The sequence below is a fragment of the Melopsittacus undulatus genome, chromosome 10 (assembly GCF_012275295.1).
Source record: "Melopsittacus undulatus isolate bMelUnd1 chromosome 10, bMelUnd1.mat.Z, whole genome shotgun sequence".
Lineage (NCBI taxonomy): Eukaryota > Metazoa > Chordata > Aves > Psittaciformes > Psittaculidae > Melopsittacus > Melopsittacus undulatus.
Window position 1 is genome coordinate 24,987,398 of NC_047536.1, and position 25,332 is coordinate 25,012,729.

Below are 25,332 nucleotides of genomic sequence, written 5' to 3' on the forward strand. Positions count from 1 at the left end.
ACCCTCAGCATAAGAAGGATGTGGAGCTGCTGGAAGAAGTCCAGAGGAGGCCATGGAGATGCTGCAAGGGTGGAGCAGCTCTGCTCTGGAGCCAGGCTGAGAGAGCTGGGCTGGTTCAGCCTGGAGAAGAGAAGGCTCCTGAAGGGGAGACCTGAGAGCAGCTCCGGTGCCTAAAGGGGCTACAGGAAACCTGGAGAGGGGCTTTGGACAAGGGCCTGTAGGGACAGGACAAGGTGAATGGCTTTAAACTGCCAGAGGGGAGACTTAGATGAGCTCTTAGGCAGAAGCTTTTCCCTGTGAGGGTGCTGAGGCGCTGGCAGAGGGTGCCCAGAGAAGCTGTGGCTGCCCCATTCCTGGCAGTGTTCAAGGCCAGGTTGGCTGGGGCTTGCAGCAACCCACTCTAGTGCAAGGTGTCCCTGCCTGTGGGACTGCTGTTGTCTCAAACAGGAGGAATTATGTTCTTAATAGTACAATAAACTCTTTTAAGAGTATAAAAAACACCCAACTCAAATTTCCTCATGTTACAAGAATAAACTGATTTTTGCCTATCAAATGTTTCAAGTATTAATGTATTTTATGGAATGATACATAATTTTTATTTTAAAGAATATTTTAAATACATTGTAAAGTAGATGGCTGTGAATGGCAAGAAACTTTTTCTCAGAAGATATGCATTTGGTTCAGTAATTGCTATTGAACTTAGGCCTAACTAGCTGCAAACCATTCTTTCCATTTTGTAGTACTGATAGGAAGAAAATTTACAGTAGTTTAGTTAGTACATGAGAAAAGAAACAAACCAGACCAAGACATTTACACAGTGTCCATAACTGTACGCTGATAATAAGTCAATCTAGTTTGAAATAGAAACAAACCACACAAGGATAAAGAATACAAGCTCTACAATAATATAAGCGTGTAATGTGATAGAACTATTAAAGTACTTTTAAAAAAGTGAGAATATGCATAATCGGTCTTTTGCCCTGTGTTGTTCCCTTTCTTCTCCTGCAACTTAAGGAACTGCACTTTGCGGAGCTACATCAGTCTGTGGAGCGTGTAATAAGAGAGACAATGCCGCCTTTGCAGGCCTTACAGGTGTGTGCATGGTCCTGAAACAGAAACAAGGTCATAAACAAAACAGGGACTGTTTACCTGAGAATAAATACATTTGATGAGGTGATAGCATATTTTGCTGTTGCTTATGATCCTGGTATATATTTATACACAAGCATAGAGACTATATTACATTCAGTATCAGGCAATAATCTTCAAAAGGTGAATACATTTACAAGAAAGGCTGTTAGGAGACAACTTGTCTTCACAGTGGATCTTTTTCGAGAGCAAGTTAGTGTCAACAGTTGTTTAGGATAGTGAAGCACAGCTGCCCTTAATTTCAAAAACACTGTATTGTAATATTGGAGATATTTTGGCCAGACAAAGAGAATTCTTCAGAAAGGTATTATTTTTGGTCTGCAGGTGATGGTTATTGCTTTTATTTTCATGAGTGTCAACAGGCTTATTTGGAAAATGTTTTGATATTGTCATTGTTTTTACTGTGCTTCCTTTTCGGGGCTGGCTTCTGCTTCTACCTCTTCATATTCCTCAACATCTGCAGTGGCATCCTGGTACTGTTGGTACTCGGACACAAGGTCGTTAGTATTACCTTCTGCTTCTGAAAACTCCATCTCATCCATGCCTTCACCTGTGTACCAATGGAGAAATGCTTTTCTTCTGAACATAGCTGAGAACTGTTCCGAAACCCTGATGAAGAGCTCCTGAATGGCTGTGTTATTTCCAATAAAGGTAGCCGCCATCTTCAGGCCTCGTGGTGGTATGTCACACACAGCCACTTTGACATTATTAGGGATCCACTCCACAAAGTAGGAACTATTCTTGGTCTGGACAGCCAGCAACTGCTCATCCACTTCCTTGGTAGACATTCTGCCTCTGAAGATGCACGCCACTGTCAAGTAACGTCCACGACGAGGATCGCAGGCTGCCATCATGTTGCGTGCATCAAACATTTGTTGAGTAAGCTCTGGCACCGAGAGGGCTCGGTACTGTTGGCTGCCTCGAGCTGTCAGAGGAGCAAAGCCTGGCATAAAGAAATGCAGGCGAGGAAAGGGCACCATGTTAACAGCCAGCTTCCTCAGATCTGCATTCAGCTGACCAGGAAAACGGAGTGAAGTTGTGACACCGCTCATCGTTAGGGACACTAAATGGTTGAGGTCACCATAGGTGGGATTGGTGAGCTTTAAAGTTCTAAAACATATATCATATAGAGCTTCATTGTCAATGCAAAAGGTTTCATCTGTATTCTCTATTAGTTGGTGGATGGAGAGGATGGCATTATATGGCTCTACGACTGTGTCGGATACTTTGGGTGAAGGAACAACACTGAAAGTGTTCATAATCCTGTCAGGATATTCTTCTCTGATTTTGTTGATGAGGAGCGTGCCCATACCTGAGCCTGTGCCACCACCAAGCGAATGGATAAGCTGGAATCCCTGAAGGCAATCACAGCTCTCACACTCATTCCTGACCACATCCATGACGTTTTCAATCAGTTCAGCACCTTCTGTGTAGTGGCCCTTAGCCCAGTTGTTCCCAGCACCCGAATTACCTGTGAACAGAAAGAACAGCCACAAAGTTGGGATTTAAAAGGCCATTCTGGGACAGCTGACTCCAGTGACTTTGCTGACAGCAGGCTGTACATACCATGAATAAAATTGTCAGGTCGAAAGAGTGGACCTATTTTGCTAGACCGTACACTGTCCATCGTACCAGGTTCCAGGTCCACCAAGATAGAACGGGGCACATATTTATGGGCTAGCACAAAAGAAAACAAATGTGAACAATTATTGTTAAAAGCCAAAGAGACAAGCTTATAACCTGCTTTGAAAACTCCAATCCCCCTACAGTGATTTGGGGATGTATCTTTCAATTACTTATTTTAAACTCCATGTTGGCTCTGAAAATTGCTCTGCCAGCACCTAAACAGTGCCGAGCACTTACAGTAAGCCTCATTGAAGTAGACGTTAATTCGCTCAAGCTGCAGTGATGCGCCCCCATAGTAGTTTCCAGCGATGTCAATCCCATGTTCATCACTTATCACCTCCCAGAACTGGAAAAGGAAACAGGTTCAACACATTTACAAAGATTTACTCTTTCTTCAGTACAATGTGCTCAGCACCAGATCTGCTGTGCTCATGCCTGACTGCACACACAGTGAGAATTTTGTCTGAAATGGGGGATGTTTTGCCATTTACTCATTAGATCAGAGTGAGGATCCTCATCTTCCCCCTCCACAAATAAATTCAAGGCAACAGTTTAGTATGCTGCTTAGCTATTACCCATGTACTAATAGGTGGAGGCCCTCAATTTTGCCCCTTTATAGTAAAGAAAAATGGATATTACTTTAAATAACACAGGTACTAGTTGGTATAAGCTTGAAAAAGCTGGAACGGTGGACTGGGGAGATGCACAAGTGTCATGGCAAAGCTGGCTCGGCCAAATTTGTATGCTAGCAATGCTTTCCACAGACAGATGTTGGTCCTAATTGTCCTATCTTGACATTCACCTGGATGTCTTGTACTTGGGCTCTTATCTAGGCAGCAGCCACAGCAGTGTTAATGTGACACACCCACCCATTTGTAATGACAAGGCTGGTTTAATGTTAAAGGTCTCCTGGGTTAGCATCCAGTCTTGTTTTGGGTGTACAAATACACTCCTGCCAGCACATGCATGCTGCAGTGGTGTGTGCATGTGTGCTTTTCTTACAGGGGCTATTACACGTAAGTGATTTCCAGGTCAAAGCCAACACTACCACACTGGCTGCATTCTAACTGTCTCAGTCTAACGTGACATTCCCTGGCCATCCACAGCTTTATGCTCCAATAAAAGGAATTAAGGTGAGATTTGTGGGAGAAAGAAATGGAGGAAGAGTACAACAGAACAAACCTTCAGCTAACGTGTGTCTTCAAAGACCTACTGGCCCCAAATTAACCCAGATACCCTTTGGTTTTTGACAGCTTGTCAATTAAAAAGAGGGATATCATGCAGCAAAAAGCAGTGAGGTTTGGTTGGGTTTTTTCTCCAAGTACACAAACTCAGCCATGAGTGAACAAGCATGCCAGTGTTTGAACTACACAAAAGTACTCCAAATGACATCACAAAAAGAGCCTCGCACAGGTGGTCAGTTAGGCAGGAATTCTTCACTGCAGTTTCTGCCACTCTCAGAAAGACCTTGTTGGTCACTGGTAGCACAGCTCATTCTGCTGGTTACTACAGTCCCATATGAATGATCACAGTGTGGCAGAGTTACTGCTGTATGGCTAAACTAAAGCACTATCATCACAACTTTGCAGGCCTGGACTCACTTGTTCTCTCACTTGTCCCAGTATTTTGCAGACTAGATCAGTGCCCCTGGAAGTACGAGTCTCAGCAGGAATTCACTTACAATCACCATGGCATAGTTACTGCAGATGTTTCACTCTTTGACAGTCTTGGCCTTTGCATGAGGAGCAAACCCATCTTAAGACTTTCATATCAAAATGTTCACATTCACTGCTAATGTGCCACGCATCTTACCACTGAGGTAGCAAACTGTTCCCCCTGAAAGTCCCCATCCAGTAACAACATTTGACCTACTACCACCGAGAGCCCTTGCTACTAATGACCAACACCAAAAAGAGACCTTACCTTAGATCCAATTTGGTTCCCACACTGGCCAATCTGAAGATGCACAATTTCACGCATTTTGTGTAGCTTAGACCCTTGGTGGCTACAACCCGACAGGTTTTGTGGTTGCAGTCCCCAGCACAAGCCCTCTCTGCTGCTCTATCAGCTACACCCAGCGCAGTCCGCCCAAAGGGGCCCTTTTATAGTAGTGGGACTGTCACGCAGCCAGCAAGGGGAGTAGCCAGCATCTCAGGCTGCTACCAGCAGGCAAAGTGCCTATTTACTGCATGTGTACAGGGTACAAGAGCACAGGTACATGACTGAGTGGCTTGGAAAATTGTCACACGCCCTCCCCCCCCCCCCCTTAAAACATTCTAGTTCTCTGAGCAGCAAACAGTGTGGTTCATTAATATCTGTGTACACTGCATTTGTAGTTCATTCTTTTATACGCAATATATATACAAAAACATATGCATATGTAGAGGTTGTAGCTAAAAATAAGTGACCTTAATTTATTAAGTACATGTGCTTCTGCCCCATAATTGACATTTTAACATTGTATGAGTCATACAGGACAAGATCCCTAATAAAACCAACACCAACTTTTGGGCAGTAGCCCCCTATAATCACCACATTCAACACATTGCTAGGCAAGCTCACAGTTCATTAATAAAGCGTTATTCCCAGTGCCTAACTGCATAAAGGATGGGTGAAGGATCAGTAACTAAAAAAAACCCTTGTAAAACTGCACTCTCAATGATGTACATTCCTTAAACATTTAATAAGAATCCAGCAACTTCAGTCAATCTAAAATCTGACTCATCTTCTTATTAACTTACACAGATGTTCTCTCTCTCTGAGCCACCCCAAACCCTTTTTCTCTCTTCCTTTCCTGACATTAAGAAATACAGCATTTTTTATCTTTCGTATTTTCTTATATGTGAGATGTAGTATTTCAGAATTTGCCCAGAAAATGTTAGAGGTGGAAATGCAGTTCTACTGAAATTAACTGTTATGTTCATTGCATTAAAGGGAATTATGTGAGGCTGAGCAAAACATGACACAGTCATGTTGCCGGCTGATAAACAGGACTAATATCACTGAGCAACAGAAACCCGGAATGGACTGACTTCTGGAAGCTTATAGCAGTTTTATTACATGTTAGACAGCTGTCAGTGCTTTCCTTTTAAGGACAGGAAAAGGAACTATAATTAGGAAAGCACCTTAAGTTATTTTGCATTAAAAGATGACAGTGGAAGGACTTGACTCATTGACAGTATGGGTTGCTAGAGATAAGGAATCTCTGAGCTTCCACATTGCTCCAAAAGAAAAATCAGCCTATTCCAGACTTCCCTACCACAGCTGACTTCCACTTTCTTCACCAGGCAACAGAGGAACAGGCAACTGCTCCTAAGACAAAGTTTAGCACCAGAAGTGCACTTCACAAAAGTAGCTAGCAAACATTCTGCCATCCTCTGCCAATAGGTTGGGAGCTATCTTCAGCAGGGAGCCAGAAAAGCAAGACATTAATTTCAAGTCAAATTAGTTGGTTTCCTTAAAACACAGCAGTGTTTGCATTTATAAAATCCAGAATTCTCTAAACAGTTTAGTTTACTCAGGAAAAGAAGCAGTGATGTTCCATTGCCACCCTGTAGATATTTCCTACAGTGGCAACGGATATCCTCTAGAGTTCAATGAGACAAAATTCTGGAAAGGTTATTTGGACGTTTACTTTGAAAGCAAGTTTTATCTTACTCATGCACATTCATATTTGTTTGCACCACCTATGCTTAGCTAAAAGTGCAGTTCTGAGTTGTATATCCAATCGTTGCATTTTGACACTAAATAAATACCACATAAAATATGCAATGCATCGATTTACAGTAGCCACAACTTATGAAGAAGATGCTAATTCACTGTCCAAAAAAAACTGGCAAATAATTTCAGCAATAACTGTTCTCACTGAGAGCATGTCACAAGCAAAACAAACGAAAAAGGAGAAGTAAAAGAAATGTGCAATCACATAACATTGTTTTTAGTCTTGCTAAAAATAGCTCCTTGGAATCATGTGCCTCCTCTGCAGCACTTCCTTACAGAGTCTTAGAAATGATGGTACATGACAAAGCACCTGAGGGACTTTGAAGCAGAAGTGGGTTTGTGTCTCTCCCTCTCCTCCCCAGCCGTGTCCCTGTTGAACCGTTTGTCGCTCTTTACACCAAACCTGGTACATTAGATGCCTGATTCTCAGTAGATTTGGGTTCAGGCCTGTCCTCAGCTCTGAGAAACCTCAAGCCTGTTAACTGCCCAGTGTGGTTCCCCGGCACAGCCATGGGACATGTGCTGGTGCAGATTAGCCATGTGAGCGTCACCAGAGAGAGGGGACAGTGTGGCAGGGCTGGCGTCGGGGGACTTTTGGCATTGCGGTGATTAGGAGCAGCCTGACACTGGGCACAGCCTGGCCTGCAGGGTCTGTTATCAGCTGCCCACTGCTTCCATTGCCTTCAAAGAGAGCCCTAGATACTAAAGCCCTGACTACAGGAGTAAGCCAAGACCACAAAAGGCCAGTTGGGTTTGTTTTTTTTTTTTTGTTACTGGAGTTTTTTGTTTCTCTTGTTCTTGCTTGTTTTTGGTTTTGTTTTTGCTTAATGCCACCACAGTACCCACTAGCAACAAATACACACGTGCAGGGAGGATACGTGATGCTTTGTTTTTAATATGGCTTGCTTGGGAGGATATGGCTTTTCACAGTAGTGGAGAAAACTGTTGGGAAGAAAGCCTATTTGAGATGAGCCTGGCTCCAGGCCACCACATAATTTGATCTATGGATGGCTACCAGATGAGCTGATGTTAGTCTCAACTAATCTGGACTAACTATATAATCCTTAAAGATGTTACCAAAAAACATTGCATTCAACAGGCAATAAAGATTATTGGCTTAATCTTTTCATTTCAGTTAGTAAGAAAAACAATGTAAAGACTACCTTCTGGTGGCAGGTGGTCCAAGGGAAGTAAGGCAGGACTGTCCATGTAAGTTATCACCAGTATAATGAGCCCGTATAGTTAAACAAATCAGTTTTGGTACAGTTGGAGTAGACAACAAAGGAGTTAATTACCTTCCTCATACTGCAGATATATGACCCAGCAAGAACCTGGGGCTTGTGGCATGTGAATTCATCTACCAGGTGATAAATACCTGTACTGGGGCCCTACTGCCCCAGCAGCAGTTACCGGTAAGTTTGCGTCATTTGATGAATTGCCAAAAGGGTCAACTGCACAGCAGCAGGCTGAGCCCTTGCTCTGCTCTTCCTTTTGCTGTGCTGGTTCCCAGTTTCTCTTTTCATACTGTGGAGCTACTAAGCCTCATGCCTTTTACAAAAAGTGCCGAGAGTTAAGGCAGAAAAGCTACAAGGGAAGAAGTGGTTGTGGTTCACTAAACCTGTTCTACTGAACATGAAACCTCTAGCCCATAGATGGGAAAGAAGGAACTGGTAGTTCACTCACACTAATTAAGCCTTCTGCAGGAAAATTAGAGAACTATTTCTACTCCTGACTAAACCTTGAGGTAGATAATAAGGAACCTTCAAATGTCCTGAAGTCTAAATAACAATAAAGTATCGGACACAATTCCTTTGTAAACCGCACCATAAAAGGGATTGAGAAATTCAAACTTAGGACTAGTAAAAAACACCTTACCCAAACAAGAAAGCAGCCCTCCTGCTCCCTGCACTCACAGACACTGGGTGAAGCCTCATACAATGCTGACGTGTGAGGCCAAAGGTAAAGGTAAAGAAAGAAACCCATAAGCAGGCACACTGGGTCTGCAGCTGCTCCCATAAACAGGGCTGCTTGTCACAACCTCTGTGCTCACAGCAGCACAATGATTTAATAGCTCCCCCCACCCTTCCTTTTTTCTTGGGGGGGGGGCGGGGGGGATTGAAATTGTTTTTCTGAGCGAACACAGTGATCTCAGGCCTGTGTTCACTCCCTGTCCCCTAAGAAACTAGTTAGATACCATTGGGAAGGACTTGCCAATCCACAGCTTCCCCCAGACTTAAGTTGACACTGGAACAGGCTGCCCAAGGCAGGGCTGCAGTCACCGTCCCTACAAGTGCTCACACACCAAGGAGACGAGGCCCTCAGTGCCACGGGGCAGTGGTGGCCGTGGCAGTGCTGGGGACGATTGGACTGGATGAGCTTAAAGCTCTTTTCCAACCCGGTCGAACCGACGGCAACCTCGAGGTACGGACCCGCGTGCAGGTGAGCGCAGCGCTCCTCGCCCAGCCCCGCCCGAAGCCCCGCCCACCGGGACCTCCCCTCGCCCTTAAATCCCGGCTCCGGGCCGGGCCGTGAGGAAAAGTGCTACCAGATCCAGTATGGCTGGGACCTGCTGGTGCCCCATGTCCCTCCTCCTGCTGCTCTGGGGCTGCCTCTGCCCTCTTGCCCACGCCGGCCTCTACTTCAGGGAAGGGCAGCACTGCTACAAGCCGGCCGCGCGCAGGGCGCCTGGGCTGAGGTGAGGTTCGGCCCCGCAGCCCCGTCCCGCAGGGGTTGCGGACACCCCCGGCTCCTTCCGAGCGGCGCCGCGGTTTGGAGTTGGGGAAGGCGCTGAGCGGCCGCAGCGCCCGTCTGCTCGGCGGCTTTGCAAGGCCGGCGCCGCCCGGGAGGGGCTCGGGGTTGAGGGGGTGGGCTCTGTCCGGTCGCCGTGGCCCGAGGGGGCTCGGGAGGGTTCCACGGGCTGCCGTTGACCGCGGGGCTCCGGGAGGGGGGTCCCAGGGGAAGGGGGGGTCGGCGGGGAGCAGCGATGGTCACGGGACCGGTCACGCTGCCCGTTGTCACGTGACAGTGCCGGCCACCGGCGGCCCTGTTACGAAACTCCCCCACGTGTGCCCATTGGAATCCCGGTCACGGGAATCCCGCGCTCCAGCTCCTCTCCCCACCCCAGGACCTACCCCCGGCCGCACGAGTACCTGGACATCTCCGCGCTCCCCAAGAGCTGGGACTGGAGGAACGTCAACGGCGTCAACTATGCCAGCACTACTCGGAACCAGCACATCCCGCAGTACTGCGGGTCCTGCTGGGCACACGGCAGCACCAGCGCTCTGGCAGGTAGGCAGCAAAGACCACAGCTGAAACCTGTGGATACACTGCAACAGCAGGAGTTCCCAAGCAGGTCAGGAGGCTTGGTTTGGATAGAGAAAATAGGTTAAAACTCTGCACAAGGAATGCGCCTATAGCTCCTGTCATGCTGCTGTTCAGGGCGAGGAGCAAGAAGTGGATTTTCTGTCCGTCACCCAGTGATGGGAGCAGTGGAACCAAAAGCGTATATCACATCTCCTTCCCTTTTTTGGTTCCTATACCCAGAGCGGCAATGGGCTACTCCAGCTGTGCCTGGATAAGAGGAAACAAATGAAGCTGTCTCTTCGGGGAAGGGCCCACAGGACGTTTGCTTCATGAGCACCATCAGTCAAATGAACTGACTCCCACAGTGTGCAGGAACATCTGTTTCAGCAGATTCTATCAGCCTTTTCTTGGGGAAAGGGAAGTAGGGGTTTGTTTAGTTTAAATGTTTTCTCTAGAGAGAACACGTAAGGATTTGCATGCAACAGTTGTGCTGCAGAAATACTGTCTGCACAGGGCAGGTTGTGAAGGAGAAATAGAAGGAATTGTGCAGAACTGGAAAGACAACATAGGTGCAAGCAAACAACAGGAATCATGAAGAATCAGTTCTTAAGCACTACAAGAATAGACACATATGAAATCTTGGAAGTACTAGGACAGATAAAATACAGCACTTTAATTATATAACTTAATTGTAGAGGTAGGCATGCCAATATGTGCATTTTTCTAAGTATAAAAGGTTGATTGAGAAGAAAAAAAACAAACCAGGATAATTTTTTTCTTAACTGCTGTGAACAGTTAAATCATTCATTCCTAGTCTTGTTGCTGGAAGACTAGGCTGCCATAACACCTCCCAGTCCTGTCAAATAGGGCTGAATGTTGTTAGTACTAATAGGACTAAAAGTACAACAGTGCCATCAGTTAAGACTGTTAATGCATTGTGAGAAGCGGTTTATAAATACTCATGGTGAAGTTTCTCTGGCAAGTAAGCTAGTGGTATCTGCTAGTAAGCTAGCTGTTTCTGATAAAACATGACAGCCAAGTGGCACTGCTTGTCTGGAATGGCAGGATTGATGTAATAGTGAAGATATACTTATGAAAGTTCTCCTTGCCTTAAGTTTTTAAAGACCTGTCTCTCAGATCCAGAAACCTGGGCTGCATGGGCTCAGGTCTGCCTACATGAGTTCATGTACAAAAGGCTAGTGAGACAACGTGCTTGTCAAAGCCAGGAAATGGATCTGGAAGGTTTCAGAAGCTGTGACTTGAATTTAAAGAGGTCTAGGGCACTTCAGGGCTTTAAACAGATCTAGCTCATCTGTGTGTTTTCTCCCAAGTTTTAATGGAAAATATTTCCCATGGAAACACTCAGTAACAGCTCAGCCTGCTGGTGAGAGCTGGGTCATGCTGTGTGCCTCACTGTTGACAGTAAAGGCTTTTCTAACCACAAGTACTACTGCCTGCAAAAAGTTACAGTTCAGTGAAGGGGACAGTTTTAACACTAGTGCCAATGTGTAGCCACTCACCTATTTTGCTAACAAAATATGATTTCTTATCCTTACAGACCGAATCAACATAAAGAGAAAAGGAGCATGGCCTTCTGCCTATCTCTCTGTTCAGAATGTGATTGACTGTGCTGATGCAGGATCCTGTGAAGGTGGAGACCACTCAGGTGTTTGGAAGTATGCCCATGACCATGGCATTCCAGATGAGACTTGCAACAACTACCAAGCTAAGGATCAAAGTATGATGCCTATTTGCTCTGCTGTAAGGCTTCATTCCAGGCTTAGCAGAGCTTAACATCAAAAAAAACCCATCATTTTCTTGGGTTTTCAGCATACTGGTTCCTGCCTTTTGGTGTAGTACTTGCTGTTTGACTGACAGAACAGGTTTTCCTTACAGGCCTCTCTGTGTGTCTCCTTAGCCAGACAGCATAGCATTAAATCATGCCCTGACAAGTTAGCGCAGCTAAATTGTTTTAACTTAATCTCTCAAATCAGTGATACACAATCTGTAATGTATCGAAATGCTTACAAGTGTCACCTCAAGCTAAACAAAGGAAAAAATGTAACCTGTCTGATCATGTGTGACTGGAATAGTTTCTGTATCTAGAGAGACACCCATCTGAAACATTTCCTCCCCAAAGCACTTAGGCCTAAGAAGTAAAGCAATTGTAACTAGTAATTGTAGAGACTTGACATGTGGTTTCCAAAAAGAAAATCTTTTCACCAGAGTATGTATTTAAAAATTACTCTTACTAGTATCTGCCTCAAGTAAGTTCAAAAAGAAAAAGCTTAGTGTTATAATTAATTCATTTGAAGAAAAGCATTCTCTTGCAGTGATGATCTTACTTTTGTTTTGTAGAGTGTAAGAAGTTTAATCAGTGTGGCACTTGTGTCACTTTTGGAGAGTGCCATGTCATAAAGAACTATACTCTCTGGAAAGTTGCTGACTACGGGTCTGTCAATGGAAGAGAAAAGATGAAGGCAGAAATCTATACTAATGGACCAATCAGGTAAAATACATCTTGAATGGTAAAAATATTTATCTACTAGTAATACTGTGATTAAAATCCAGTGACTGAAGAGTATTTCTTCAGTCTGACTTATGTTAACAGCTGTGCATTAACATGCAGGGCTTCAGCTTGTTTGTAGATAAATTAAACCCTAAAGTGAAAATGTAAGAAAACCAGCTGGTTTTAGCCAGGCCCCTGTCCTGATCACCTTGTATAAGAAATTGCTTCCTCTGTTTCATTACAGCTGTGGCATAATGGCTACTGAGAAGCTGGATGCTTACAGTGGAGGACTTTATACAGAGTACAACCCCTCAGCTGTGGTGAATCACATTGTATCTGTGGCTGGTTGGGGTGTAGAAAATGGAACAGAATACTGGATTGTTCGTAACTCCTGGGGTGAACCCTGGGTAAGGAAACACGGGAACAAACAGGCTTACAAATTACTTTAGGGGAAAGGTGGGGTTGCAAACAGGAAGCTGCAAAGTTAGCTTGTGGATAGGAAAAGTAGAAGTTTCTTTGAACTAATATGAAGTGTAACTAATCTGAAGGCTACTCAGAAAAGCTACGTGAGTTATGTCAACTCAATCCCAAATGCTACCTTCTTTCACGGGCATGCAACTCCTGTTATGGGCAACTCTAAGTTACTGTTAGTGGTAGGCAGATATTAAGTCCTGGAATAGATGGAGAGGAGGGGAGGGTGCAAATTCACCTAAGCAGATTGTCCCTGTGAACCTAGTGTTATACTTCATCTTAATTCCTAGATTCACTTACAAATCATTCATAGTTGGAAAACGGCACAGACAGTGTCTAATTAACAATGTGAATTAATTCTTTACAGGGTGAAAGAGGGTGGCTGAGAATTGTGACAAGTGCATATAAAGGTGGAAGAGGAGCAGAATACAACCTTGCTATTGAAGAGGACTGTGCTTATGGAGATGCTGTACTTCCTTGATTATATAGCATACATCGTTCTGTTTATAAACTACTTTGGAAGCTTCCCAGCACAACCTTTTTCTATTTAAAGGACAGTAGTCTAAAATTCCTTCACAATTCAAGACCATCAGGCAGTTCTGCAAAATTAGACCAGATCAACACAAAATGCCTTCAAAGTAAAATACATACAGAGCTGCCTTCAGGTATTTCCAACTTACAAACATTTTACCCTTGAGAAAGTGGTCTGTGTTGAGGCACAGTATTGAAATCATACTGACTTCAGTGCAGAAACTGTAAATATCTGGTTTTTTAATTACAAATTATGTAGGCATACTGGGAAGGAAAAAGTATACTCAATATTTGGGTCTAGAGCTTATATTAAATTCTCTGACTGTATTGAGCAAATATCTCACAACTGATGCTGCTCATAAGGCTAAGTCTGGCCATGCCATGTTAAAAACCTAAATCCTGTTGTTTCCTTGGTCTCCTGGTGAAACAGTGGTGTTGGAAGTCTCATGTAATGCAGTTACTTTTATGCAACCAGAATGATCTATCAGGAATTACTTTGATCAAAAACCAATTACTTACTTGTGTCCTTGCTCAAATTCTTTGCTTTAATATATGATTGGCTGTGCCCTTTTTCTCCTAAAGAGGCAAAGTTTAAATTGCCGCAGCCCAGAACTCTCTTAATTTGGAGGTTTCCAATTCTCTTCTTTAACACTCAGCCAGTTACCAAGTGGCAAATCTGTGTAATATCTAATGTTACTATGTGGCATTAATTGCATTTAATAAATCTACTTTTTCTTACGTGACTATAGCTGTATTGTAAGACCTTACTAATGCATAGAATTGGTTGTACCTAAGAAGTAGGCTCATGTGGTAGCTTTTACTGGACTTTTTCTTGTGAAAGGGTTGGGTGACAGCACAGTCTACACAGCAACTATAATGGTTCAAACAATTCAGCTTAATCTCCAGTGTGCATAAATGTAGTGGAATGTAAGATACTGGTTTCAGGGAAGCATCCAATTTCAACAAGACAGAAAAAAATACATTCAGATGTAGAATACCACTTCTACATGTCAATCTTCAAAGCCTACCATAAATGAAAACAACCTGTGAATTATGTTTCACTCAAACCTGTTAAGTTAAAGCTTTGTAATGGTGCAGAGGAGGGGGGAAAAAATGTCTTCGCCAAAACTATCTGTCTGCTGACTCCCAGGTGGTAGTTTCTGCAACTTATCTTTCTTCCACAGATAAACCAAAGAAGTCTGCTGCTAATGAGAAAATAAGTTTGGTAGAGTCATGAAGATCCAGAAAAGAGTACAATTACTAGTATCTAGGATGGAATTGAGGTGATTGTGCTATTCTGATCAATTAGTTTTCAAACAGCACAGCTTTTAGTATTGTGACAATAAGCATGTTTTAGATCAGATGCTTTAGGCCATATTCCAGTAGGCTGATGTTTCTTGTTGGAAAACTGGAAGATGCACTCCTTTTTTGTAAGAAAGGAAAAGTAAGTTAATCTATAAAACTGGCTGCTGCCTCAAGAAGTATCATAGTAGCTTAAGTGTTCCTGTGCACGAATCACAATGCAGAACAAGGTGATTTCCTCCTTACATTTATGTGCAGCTGGACTTAAAGTCTCCATGTCTTTTTACAAAGCAGGTTCTTCAGAAAACAGATGTGCTTGGAAAAAAAGCACAATGGGCTTGTCTACACCCCTCACTTTCAAACAAGCAAACAGTATTTACCTGTAGAAAGAAAATCCAGCCCAAGGAACAGAAAAAGTGGCCTTAATAAAACTTTGAAAGACAGCTCTGGAAAAGAAAAAACCCTTTATTTAAAGGTAAATTATAATCTTGGGTGTATCCCTGCACTGTCTGGCATCTACCAGGATAGAGATAAGTACAAAAAACAAGCCACAAGAAGCAGTTATGACATTTCTGCACACCTTCACATTGCTGGACAGCAGAATGGTAATGAAACTTACCAGTAACATCGAAGCATCTATTTAACAAAAAATAGATTCTGAAAGATAATGTACTCACATATATGGTTCATCTGTTAATACAAAACTAACCTGGACTGTTACAAACCCATAGCAGGAAATATGTAGGACTTTTTTTGAACTCTAAATAATGCAAAGGTGAGAAAGAGCTAATCACACTACTTCCTTCTATACAACTTACAACATCAAAGCCTAGAACATTCAAGATCCATTCTTCAGGGAACTATCTGTAAAGCATTTTCCCATTCTTCAGGTTTTGTATATTACACAAAGAATCCGTGACAAATTATCCAAGCAACCAAAATAACATTATTTGAAATAAATGTTTTTCTCCTGCCATTCCCTTCAGAATATTCAGATTTCTACTGATTTGTGTAATAACAGAAGAACCTTCAGTATTATTCCATTTTCCAGAGTACATTAACAGACCTCTAATACAAACCTCAAGGTCACCATGCAAGTCAATCAGTCAAATGCCCTTCAGTCCTTTCTCCCTCGGTTTGTGTTTGTTGGTTTGTGGGGGTTTTTTGTTTGTTTTGAGGGTTTTTTTTTGCTGCTTTGCTGCCCAGTTACAAAGCCTTTCTGGTGGAGAGTATGGTAAAGCAGTGCGCTCTGCGTTCTTCATGTTTTCCACTGCTTAGTTTATCATAATAAAGTTAGATTTGCAATGAGCTTAAAAGAGAAAAAGAAAAAAAAAAGCATTCAGTACAGTAGTTTATTTGTTTGCATACAGACTTCTTAATTATGTAAATAATTAGGATTTTAGGGCCTGGACAGATGTTTTTGTTTTAGGATTGGAATGTTATCATATGTCAGACTACTTCCCTTAGTACAATTCTAGTTCTCAAAAAGCAGTATTTGCCTCAAAGTTCCTCACTACTACCCAGAGATTCTTGATTAAAGGAAAATTGCTAAACACAATTCCCAAAAAGGGAAGTTATCTGTGGAAATATCTGGCAACCATTCCTATTTTCAGTAATCCTCCTCCTAAACATTATTTGCAAGTTATAACAAACACAAAAGGAAGCAAGCATGGAAGGAATAAATATTACTTACCTATAAATTCAGTCACAGGGTCATGTTCACCTTCTGTTTTAATAGTGCCTGCAATACTTTCATTCTCCAAGATTGGAAGAAAAAGCTGTACAAAGTCTGAGGTATATGGAGGAGCAATCACATCAAGTACCTGAAGCAGCAGACAAAAATGGATTATTCGTACAATTAGAGGGGTAGAGTAAGTGCAATATTTAATTCACAATACTAGCCTTGGAAGCATACAAGTAGCTGCACATAAAACTTCTTGTTCCCCATACAAGTAATTAATTACATATTTTAGTGGTACTCTATCTTTCAGAAGTCAGCAGGCCTCAGTCACATCCCAGTGAATACTGATACTACATACATCACTCAGAATCTAATCTCGTATCTTGTTGATACTAAAATTTATTTATGTATGTTAGTAAATGCATTTTTGCTACTGACCTCTGTAACAAAGTATCTGATGAGAGAGATATCTGTATCTAGCTTCTCCAGGCATTTGCGGATATAGCTGACAACAGGTAGGACATATCCTCGGCTGAGTAAGTGCACCATTCTATCCAAGAGAGTCTTCTTCAATTCCAGCTGATGGTATGGGGAGGGAAGAACCAACAGATTAGAACTTTCTCTCAGAAGCATGCATTTCTTATTGCTCATTCTTACTGATTCCCTATCTGCTTTTTTTGTTTTAAACCATGACCATATTCCTAAATTACACTCTTAAAACTAACTGCTGTGACAGCAAAAGCTATTATCTTGAATAAGCACAACTAACATGATAATCACCTGCTCCATTACATCAAGCTGCGAATGCTCTGTTTCAAAGAGCTTGACAAGAAGTTGTAGAACTTGGGGATGAAGTAGCTGATGGCACGTACTGATCTGCAAACAAGACAGGAGAGTTAAATCCTCAGAACTTCAAATTTAAAACCTATGCAGCAGTCTTCTTACACTGATGTTCAGTGCAGATATAAACCCTTTTAGAAAAGTACTCTGTCATTTATTTCTTTGATGCCCACGTTTTTCTGTCATAAATAATGCTTAGCTGACAAAACCAAGTAATTGACTCTGAACAGAGATTAATCTCTATGTTTAATGACTTACTGCAAATGTTATGCAGTGAACTGGACATACTTCCCAGTTACAAAAGTCAAAACTGTTCTTACTCTCCAACAAGGTTTTATATACACTTTTACCTCATCCAATAATGCCAGATGAACTGGAGTGTGATCAGTCTGCAGCTGGAAGTATCGTGGTTCTGACACTGTCCAATCCACCCACTTTAATACGCCCATTGCCACGACTGGGAACCTGCAAAGAAAAGAGGTCACTTTAGCACAGGAGCATAAAACAAAACAACCGAACTACAGAAAGACCCCAAACCAAACCAAAACTCCCTGTAAATTAAAAATTATAGAATCATCTTTCAGTATACTCTAATGGTTGCTAGAATAACAGTTTAACTTACAGGAGAACTCACAAAACTCAAAATGTTTTGCCTGAAAAGTTGCTAGCACATCAAGTAGTTTTTCCACAAAGAAAGTGGGGGGGAGGGGGGAATTACATAGCTTGGAGGAAAATTCTTGCTACAGACACTCCTCGCTAAGCACAAAATGCAAAACATAGGCAACAAAATTTATGTACACTCCTAGCTTGTTCCAGTTTATTCACTAGCTATTTCATACTTTTAAAAGGAGAAAAAGAACACCCTAAAGGCATCTATTGCTAGGAAAGCTTTACTGGGAAGACAAAGTAATCCATCATCTTTTTTCAGTGGCAGAGAAAAGCGTGTTCTGTGACTCAAGGATGACAAGTTGTCAGTGAAAGCCAGAACTTGTGTCCTCATGAGACTCATAACAGCCGGATGCACAATTTTGAAAGCTGCTTTCAGACCACATCTTCACATAGTCTGCAATGAGGATGTTCTCAGAGTAGCCCACAAAGGCATTTCCCTTCAACAGTACCCTAACCTCACCTTAGAATACTTTCCTTTCAACAACTAAAGCTTGGGACCAGTATTTCTGCTCACCTGATGCACTGATAGAGAGTGCTCAGTTCTGCAACCAACTCTGACGCTCCTTTGTTCTCATTGCAACACAGATTGTGAACAGTTTCAATGGCTTTTGAAGTTGACTTGAGTTCATCCTTGTTTATACTGACTCTCTTATTCTGAAAAATTGCAAAGTTTGAATGCAAAAGTTGTGCAGATCGCAGATAACTAGTTATTTAAGGTAAGGAACTATGATTAGCCTGAGATTACATCATGTTTCTCAAAATTTAGATTCAAAACTTAGATCCAAGTTTCAGAAGAAATAATTACCAGTGAGCTGAAGCACAAGAACGGTTGCTTTATTTAATTCTCTATGGATTACCTTATCCACTTCATAGAATTGAATTCCACTTCCTCTGAAAATGCACATACAGTCCAGTAATACAAAACTGCTACTGACTGATAAACTTTGGGGGGAGGTGAGGGAAAAAAATACAAATACTCAGTGCACTCAGACTTTTATAGTACTATTTGATCGTCAGGATCTATATTTTATAGTCATTCCAGTTGAAGCCAGAAGCATTTCCTATTAAAATAAGTGAATCAAGCATAACACATTATCTTTAATTGAGCAACTTCACAACCATACATGATCTTCAGCACAGTCAGGCCACTGCAAGTAGAAATAGTATTATTCACAGAACTGAATATTACCTTCTTCCACATCTCTACTACACTAGCTGCATATGCCAGTATGTGAATATATTTATGTTTGTGATCCTGGTTGATCTTGGCACCTGGCTTAAACAATGACTGCATAAAGAGATCCAGAAAGGCAGGTACTCGAATCTGTGAAGGAAATTAATGGTTTATTAGAGCCTGAGAATTACAAGAGGTGACTAAAAATACGGTTTTTGCATCTGGTATACCTTGCACAGAAAGAGACATAACACATTCCCCCTTGAGAGTAGGTCACAGAGTTTTATGAAGAGACCCAAACTTTTGACAGAAAGGAGGGGGGAAGTGGGGAATAAAGTTATAAAGCAGGGTAGGGATAGAATAAAAAAAACAGTTACAAACTATACTGCTAAAGTTTACTACCAGAACCCACATCAGAGGGAGCCAATGAGAATATGAAATGTCCATTTAAGTCTGCTTATAACAAATTGCAACCTGGGTGGGTTTTTTCATTATTTTCTTAGTAGTAGTAGCTAATTTATTCCTTGCCATCTTTATCTCCTAATTGAAAAGCTCTTTAATTAATCTATGAAAAAAGACAAATTGGAATGACTAAAAAAAAAAAAATCAAACCAAAACCCAAACTATCAAGAAGCTAAAGCAAAATAGAATACAAGCAGTAGTTTCACATTTAGGCAAAGTTATAGAGCGATGAACATGAGTACTAACTTTTATTTTGTGTTGCTACAACACTTAGCACAAACAAACCCCATCTTTCTGACTGCTGCTGTACTAATAGTTCAGAGGTTGTATGAAGATAGCTACCAACCAGTTCCACTGGAGGTGGGTCCATGCTTGTAAACATTTTGAACAGGACAGTGATGTCTGCCGGATTCAGAGCTCCTTTGGACAACATAGCACCAAGAGCCTGACATGCTCGAGGATAGGAGGCTGCAGTACCCAATGCTAAAGTGATCTGACTGGCATCATGGCCTCTAGAAGAGCAAACATACACAGCAACTTATATTTGTAATTCAGACATTTTCGTTCTAGCCTCACCGAGTCAACAGGGCACATCTTATGGAATATAATGACTTAAGGCAGAACCCCTTATCCTGGGTAATCACAGAATAAAGATACATATTTTTTAATAGACAGAATCTTCAATTCTTTGCTCTTATGATTTCAGGTCTTCCAGTACAGGACATTGAACTGTTCTGTTGTTTCACAAATTAAAGCTTGGTACAGGAGCTGTTATGCTGCAGCTAAGAATTCTCCTTTTGCTAGTAAAAGGTGGCCTGGGTTCAGCTGCTTTGTAAGAGTTTAATTTCTCCTTCTCAGTAGCTGGTACAGTGCTGCATTTCAGCTATAGTCTCACAGCAATGCTGATAACACACCAATTATTTTGCCTCTTGCTAAGTAATGCTTACCCTGATCAAGGACTTTTCAGTCTCTCATATGCTCTGCCAGGGGCACAAGAAGCCAAAACAGAGCAGAGGCAGCACACCTGACCCAAATTGCCAAAGGGGTGTTCCATACCACAGCACATCATGCCCAGTATATAAACTGAGGGGAGTTACCTGGAAGGCCGAGATCACTGCTGGGGTTGGGCTGGGTATCAGTCAGTGGGTGGTGAGCAATTGTATTGTGCATTACTTGTGCTTATTTTGTTTTGGGTTATTTTCCCCTTCCCTTTTTAGTTTTGTATTCTCTCCCCTTGTTGTTTCTCTTACCACTATTGGTGGTAGTAGCAGTGGTTTTGTATTATACCTTAGTTACTGGACTGTTCTTATGTCAACCAATGGGATTTGTATTCTTTTGATTCTCCTCCCCATCCTTACAAGAGTTGGGGGGGAAAAGGTAGAAGGGTGAGTGAGCAGCTGTGTAGTTCTGAGTTACTGGCTGGGCTTAAACTACACCAAAAGGTAATCAAGAATGAGCAAAACACAACAATTTACAAATCCTGGTGACTTACATTTCACTTATATATATGTAACTCCCACTTACTTCTCATGAGCATACCGCTGAACCTCCTGAGCAATCCTCCTGACAGCTGACCCTCCTTGCTCTTCTTGAGCCAATATGGACATCATAGATTGAGCAAAAAGATAAGTGTGTTCTCCATGGCACACCATCTTCTGTTAAAGCACACATCAAAAATCTTATCACACAACAGGGAACACGCAAGTATGCTGCTGGAATTACACTGCCATAATGGCAAGGATTTTAATTAAAACTACTAATCTGAAGAAAATAAAAGAAAAAAACACAGCAAAAAAAAAAAAGCAGCAAAACCCACCTACACAAAAAACTAACCAACAAACCCTAAAACCCAACAGCCAAGAAAAATGTACAGAACAGCACAGTATCACTATGCACTGATGCCATGCAAGAAGAAATGGCTAAATTAAGAACTTGCTTCTTAAATACCAAGACTGAAAAGAACTTCTCTCCTAGTTACACTCAGTACTTTCTCTGCAGTATTTAAAAAGAGAACTACAAAGGCACCCAAAAGTCATTATGCAATTTTACTACATAGGACATAAGATGGATTGATTCACATGGCAACTTTCACAGTGATGGGGATCATAAAAGATTTATTTTTGTTTGCCAGAGGATTGACTAGACTGATTGTTAGATCTTGTGTTAAATGTAGAAGACAACAGCTCTAACTCCACCTTTTACAAACCATTTAATAAATATGAGAAATGTCACATAAGCTACCCAAGTAATTCTTGGGTCACAGAATGATCAAAAAGCATAATTTCTTTGGGTTATTTTTAAACTCCGATATAACTTCCCTTTATAAGATTTCTGAAGCCTTGATGTTAAGATTCTCTACAATCCCACAATGATCTGTATATCCTCACCAGAAAACACCATCTTCTTCCCATATAAAAGGGGGAAAAAAAGAAACCAAAACCCCAACCCCACCCCATCACCCCAAGTCCCAAAACACTTACAGCAAACTCAGGGAGGTTTTTTTCTAGGTTTTCTTCTCCTCCATCTAAGATTGTTGCCAGAGACGTACGCAGGACTCTGGAAAATACTTCTAGTTGCTGACATGCTGTTGAAACACTGGTTATTTCCCCTTGATATCCAGCATCAGATATAAGCTATAAAACCAAAAACATTGCATAAAACCTGTATTATTTGCATTTATATATCAGATATCCTAACAAGTCTAGAAGAACACACAGAATTGTAAGATTTGCCTCTGCACACACTTAGTGGAATTCATGTTTGTCTGTCACACTACAGAAAAGGAAATCAATAAAGATGTAGCAAAAAATGCAAATTACAATGACACAAAAATATATTTCAGAGCACAGCAAGATAAAACATTCTTTCCCTGTCACAGGAACATACCAAGCTGACTGAAATGTCATACTGCACCAGCATTTCAAAATTCTCAGGTGCAGATCACAGGGAAAAAACAACAAACTAGGAGACTACACTTACTACTTGCAACCTGTAACACAGTTCCTCCTATCAATGTGTACTTGCACTGTTCTGACGTTTGAATAAGTAGTATTAGCAGGAACACATAAAACATACAGGTAGGATCAGATACGATATTTGATGCCAGAACAATCAGCCACTTATGGATATTCTCATTTATCAGACTTGAGTATAGTACCTTCACAGTAAAATTAAGCATTAAACAGTCAGGATGGGCTTCTGCCAACTTGTAGAAGAGATCTCTCCATGTAGTATGCGCTATCATTTGCTCAAGCCAGGCTGGAGTCTGAAAGATTAGAGCAATAAACAGAAATGTAAGAATTTTTAGATGTCAAGGTAATTAAAAGCAAACCTTTTACCTTTCAGGAGTCCTGCAAGTTGTTGGACAGAACTTTATTACAAAGGAGGATGCCTTTGAAGTTTCCACATTCTCTAGGCCTCTAAAAACTCCAGTGAGACACAGCTGGTTTTTTGAAACCAGTTGTTTCTTAGTCAAACAGCTTTGAAGATATGATTTCCCTTCCACCACCATCCACTACTCCATCAGATGAAGGCAAATGTGTAGGATTCACTCATGTAGAGATAGCAACAGGGATTCCATGCACACCTCTCCTTCCTCTGTAAAGATGGAATCTGCTTTCCGAGGGTCAAAATGCTTAATAAGTAAGCTCTTTAAATGGTTTTCTACAGTCTCCTGAACTTGCAGTGGTTCAACACCTGTATAGAAGGAAGAAAAAACCTTAACAGATGCAATCCAATCAAACATGGCAGAAACACCTTAATATTTCAATGAGAACAGAAACTACTCAGAAATTTATCAACACAAAAAGGAGAGCTGTCAGTTCTACCGTCAAGCCACACTGATACAGACAGATTCAGGTCCTTGATCTTTTTTCTAAATGCAGACTGTTTAAGATCACAGGCAGGTCACACTAGTCCTTTCCTCTTGCTCTCTTCATCAGTCATGCAAACAGCTATGTCAGTCATTTCACAAGACTGTTACTAGGCACGACACCAAAATGCACGTATCTTAAACACAAAAGGGATTACAAGGATGGTGCACAACCCACCTTATACAGACTAAAGTCCACCCTTTTAGTATGTTTGCTACCAGTACCTTTGATAGTATACAATAAAAGAGTACACAAAGTTGCAGTAAGTACTTCTACAATTCCAAGATCAGGGCATAAGAATTCTGCTAATTTGTAAATGAAAGTTTATACTAACTAAGGGACAAACATAACTCAAGATAACGCTAAACTTTCAAGAGACTGCTGAAAAATTCAAAAGCAGACTGGTAATACAGAATTCTTAAGAAAATACAGGCATCTGTATGACAGCTTTCCATCTACCCATTCATCTACTGAAAGCTATAGTAGCTAGCAATAGGGTAGTTGTTCAGTTATTTATATTGTACTCTTAGAAACAATTAAATATTGATATGACCACCTACATAACTGTACCCTTGACTATAAAAACAAAATACAGTTTATGCATCTGCTTCAACTGTATTATCCTTTATCGTACAGTTTGTGAGCATTTCAAAGTGTCCATCAACAGATTATTTATTCTCTGTGCAGAATAAACATATAAAGAATTTAGTCATACACACATACAGGATATCAACTTCACAATAATCCACTTCTCGAGTATGATCAAATTTGCCACCAATGCAAATATTTCTGACAGAATAAAGACCCAAGTTATAGTGTATCAATCACTTATCAATCCTACCTGTCTGAATGAGCCACTCTGCCAGCAAATTTACAGTCTGTGCCACTGCAGTGTAGTTTTCAGAGAGGAGCTGGATAACATTCTCTGGAGAACCTCCTGCTTGGAAATACCTGATGAAAGCATACAAAAGAACTAGTTGAGTGTCATATTACAAATTAAATCCAATTGAACATTAAATAAAGGAAAAGCAATAGCATCATTAATGAGCTTTCACACAAACTTCCATACAAAGTGACCACACCACACCTGTAACACACATAACATGCATTTTAACACATATAAGGTTACACTCACCTCTTTAACGTGTTAAATATAGACGGCTCCATTATATAGTCAGGGGTTGAAAATTTCTTCAGGCATTCTTGCTGGACTTCGGCATCATCTTCCCCCTCCCCATCCTCATCGTCTTGCTGTTTGCAAGCACAGGCAAGTCAGGCACCTCTCTTGTCGTGTTTCCCCCTATAATCCCATATTCAGAATACTTTTGCCCACAGAAACTCACACACCTCAGTTCACCCTAGGAAGCGACCTCCTCCACACAAAACCACGACTTTTTAACAGAGAAGGCACAAAACCAACCAGTAGTTTTCCTCCTTTATAACGGCCTCAAGCCCCGGCCCCCAACACAGAGGAGACTTCCCCACCTGCCTGTACACTCGGCGCTTATCGCCTCAGGTCTGATCCCCACACGCGGCTCCCCCGCACCCGCAGGGCGAGAAGGCCCGGGGGCTCCTCCGGAACCCACTCGACGCCCCCAGCAGTCTCCGCTCTCCAGAGCTGCCCCGGAGGGGAGAGCTCCCACTCACAGGCCGCTCCAGGCCCGACACCGAGCTGCCGACTCCCGCAGCGCAGGCAAACCCACGCCGCGCCGCCGCAAAGCCGCCCGCAAGCGCTCACCGTGCCTCCATCGGCCTCGTTCCCCCACTCCGCCGCGCTGCCTTCGAAGTAATCAGGGTCCTCCATAGCTCCTCCCGCCCCGCCCCGGGCCGAGGGAGCCGCAGCGACTGCCGGAACCAGGCCGCGACCGCCCCGCAGGGAGGAGCGTCGCGGAATGGCGGGCGCCGGGAGGGAGGAGCCGCCGCTCTCCCGGGCCGGGCGGGGCCGAGGAATAGGGTGGGGTGCTCCCAGCGGCAGCGCTCGGGGCGGGGCTGCGGGGGTTGTGGTGCCGCAGACCCTGCCCCG

The 25,332-nt window shown here is 42.3% G+C and overlaps 3 protein-coding genes across 4 annotated transcripts; 1 reads left to right on the plus strand and 2 right to left on the minus strand.

The window, feature by feature from the left end:
- Positions 1-545: 545 nt before the first annotated feature.
- On the minus strand, positions 546-7,703 carry TUBB1 (tubulin beta 1 class VI). Of its 2 annotated transcripts, none has more exons than XM_031047657.2 (4): positions 7,659-7,703; positions 3,013-3,121; positions 2,716-2,826; positions 546-2,620 (listed from the first exon to the last, which is right to left on the minus strand). In XM_031047657.2, the coding sequence occupies exons 3-4, from the start codon at positions 2,774-2,776 to the stop codon at positions 1,548-1,550; spliced, it is 1,134 nt and encodes a 377-aa protein (XP_030903517.1). In that variant the 5' UTR covers positions 2,777-2,826; positions 3,013-3,121; positions 7,659-7,703; the 3' UTR covers positions 546-1,547. The 2 variants fall into 2 exon arrangements, with proteins under 2 accessions (XP_030903517.1, XP_005147597.1); XM_005147540.3 differs by lacking the exon at positions 7,659-7,703 and adding an exon at positions 4,699-4,845.
- A 1,304-nt stretch (positions 7,704-9,007) lies between these two features.
- On the plus strand, positions 9,008-14,057 carry CTSZ (cathepsin Z). The gene is made up of 6 exons (XM_034066618.1): positions 9,008-9,190; positions 9,620-9,783; positions 11,357-11,536; positions 12,157-12,307; positions 12,552-12,714; positions 13,146-14,057. Exons 1-6 carry the CDS (start codon positions 9,051-9,053, stop codon positions 13,257-13,259), a joined length of 912 nt encoding a protein of 303 aa, XP_033922509.1. The 5' UTR covers positions 9,008-9,050; the 3' UTR covers positions 13,260-14,057.
- A 999-nt stretch (positions 14,058-15,056) lies between these two features.
- NELFCD (negative elongation factor complex member C/D) lies at positions 15,057-25,189 on the minus strand. Its single transcript, XM_034066617.1, has 15 exons — positions 25,048-25,189; positions 24,445-24,560; positions 24,151-24,260; positions 23,024-23,133; positions 22,595-22,702; positions 21,918-22,070; positions 20,962-21,092; positions 19,784-19,949; positions 18,991-19,125; positions 18,316-18,455; positions 17,483-17,597; positions 17,073-17,168; positions 16,731-16,871; positions 16,305-16,434; positions 15,057-15,920 (listed from the first exon to the last, which is right to left on the minus strand). Exons 1-15 carry the CDS (start codon positions 25,111-25,113, stop codon positions 15,886-15,888), a joined length of 1,752 nt encoding a protein of 583 aa, XP_033922508.1. The 5' UTR covers positions 25,114-25,189; the 3' UTR covers positions 15,057-15,885.
- Positions 25,190-25,332: the final 143 nt, after the last annotated feature.

What these genes read in the sequence shown, in the direction of transcription:
- TUBB1 (XM_005147540.3), bottom strand. Translation starts at nt 4,755, where the DNA reads ATGCGTGAAATTGTGCATCTTCAGATTGGCCAGTGTGGGAACCAAATT. An exon ending in CTACTTCAATGAGGCTTACT is followed by an intron (nt 2,827 to 3,012) that starts GTAAGTGCTCGG and finishes CTTTTGTGCTAG; the next exon opens with CCCATAAATATGTGCCCCGT. An exon ending in ACCTGACAATTTTATTCATG is followed by an intron (nt 2,621 to 2,715) that starts GTATGTACAGCC and finishes TTCTGTTCACAG; the next exon opens with GTAATTCGGGTGCTGGGAAC.
- NELFCD (XM_034066617.1), bottom strand. Translation starts at nt 25,113, where the DNA reads ATGGAGGACCCTGATTACTTCGAAGGCAGCGCGGCGGAGTGGGGGAAC. An exon ending in AGAGTGGCTCATTCAGACAG is followed by an intron (nt 23,134 to 24,150) that starts GTAGGATTGATA and finishes CCTTCTATACAG; the next exon opens with GTGTTGAACCACTGCAAGTT. An exon ending in TGCTTAATTTTACTGTGAAG is followed by an intron (nt 22,071 to 22,594) that starts GTACTATACTCA and finishes TTGGTTTTATAG; the next exon opens with CTTATATCTGATGCTGGATA.
- CTSZ (XM_034066618.1), top strand. Translation starts at nt 9,051, where the DNA reads ATGGCTGGGACCTGCTGGTGCCCCATGTCCCTCCTCCTGCTGCTCTGG. An exon ending in TATACTAATGGACCAATCAG is followed by an intron (nt 12,308 to 12,551) that starts GTAAAATACATC and finishes GTTTCATTACAG; the next exon opens with CTGTGGCATAATGGCTACTG. An exon ending in ACTCCTGGGGTGAACCCTGG is followed by an intron (nt 12,715 to 13,145) that starts GTAAGGAAACAC and finishes AATTCTTTACAG; the next exon opens with GGTGAAAGAGGGTGGCTGAG.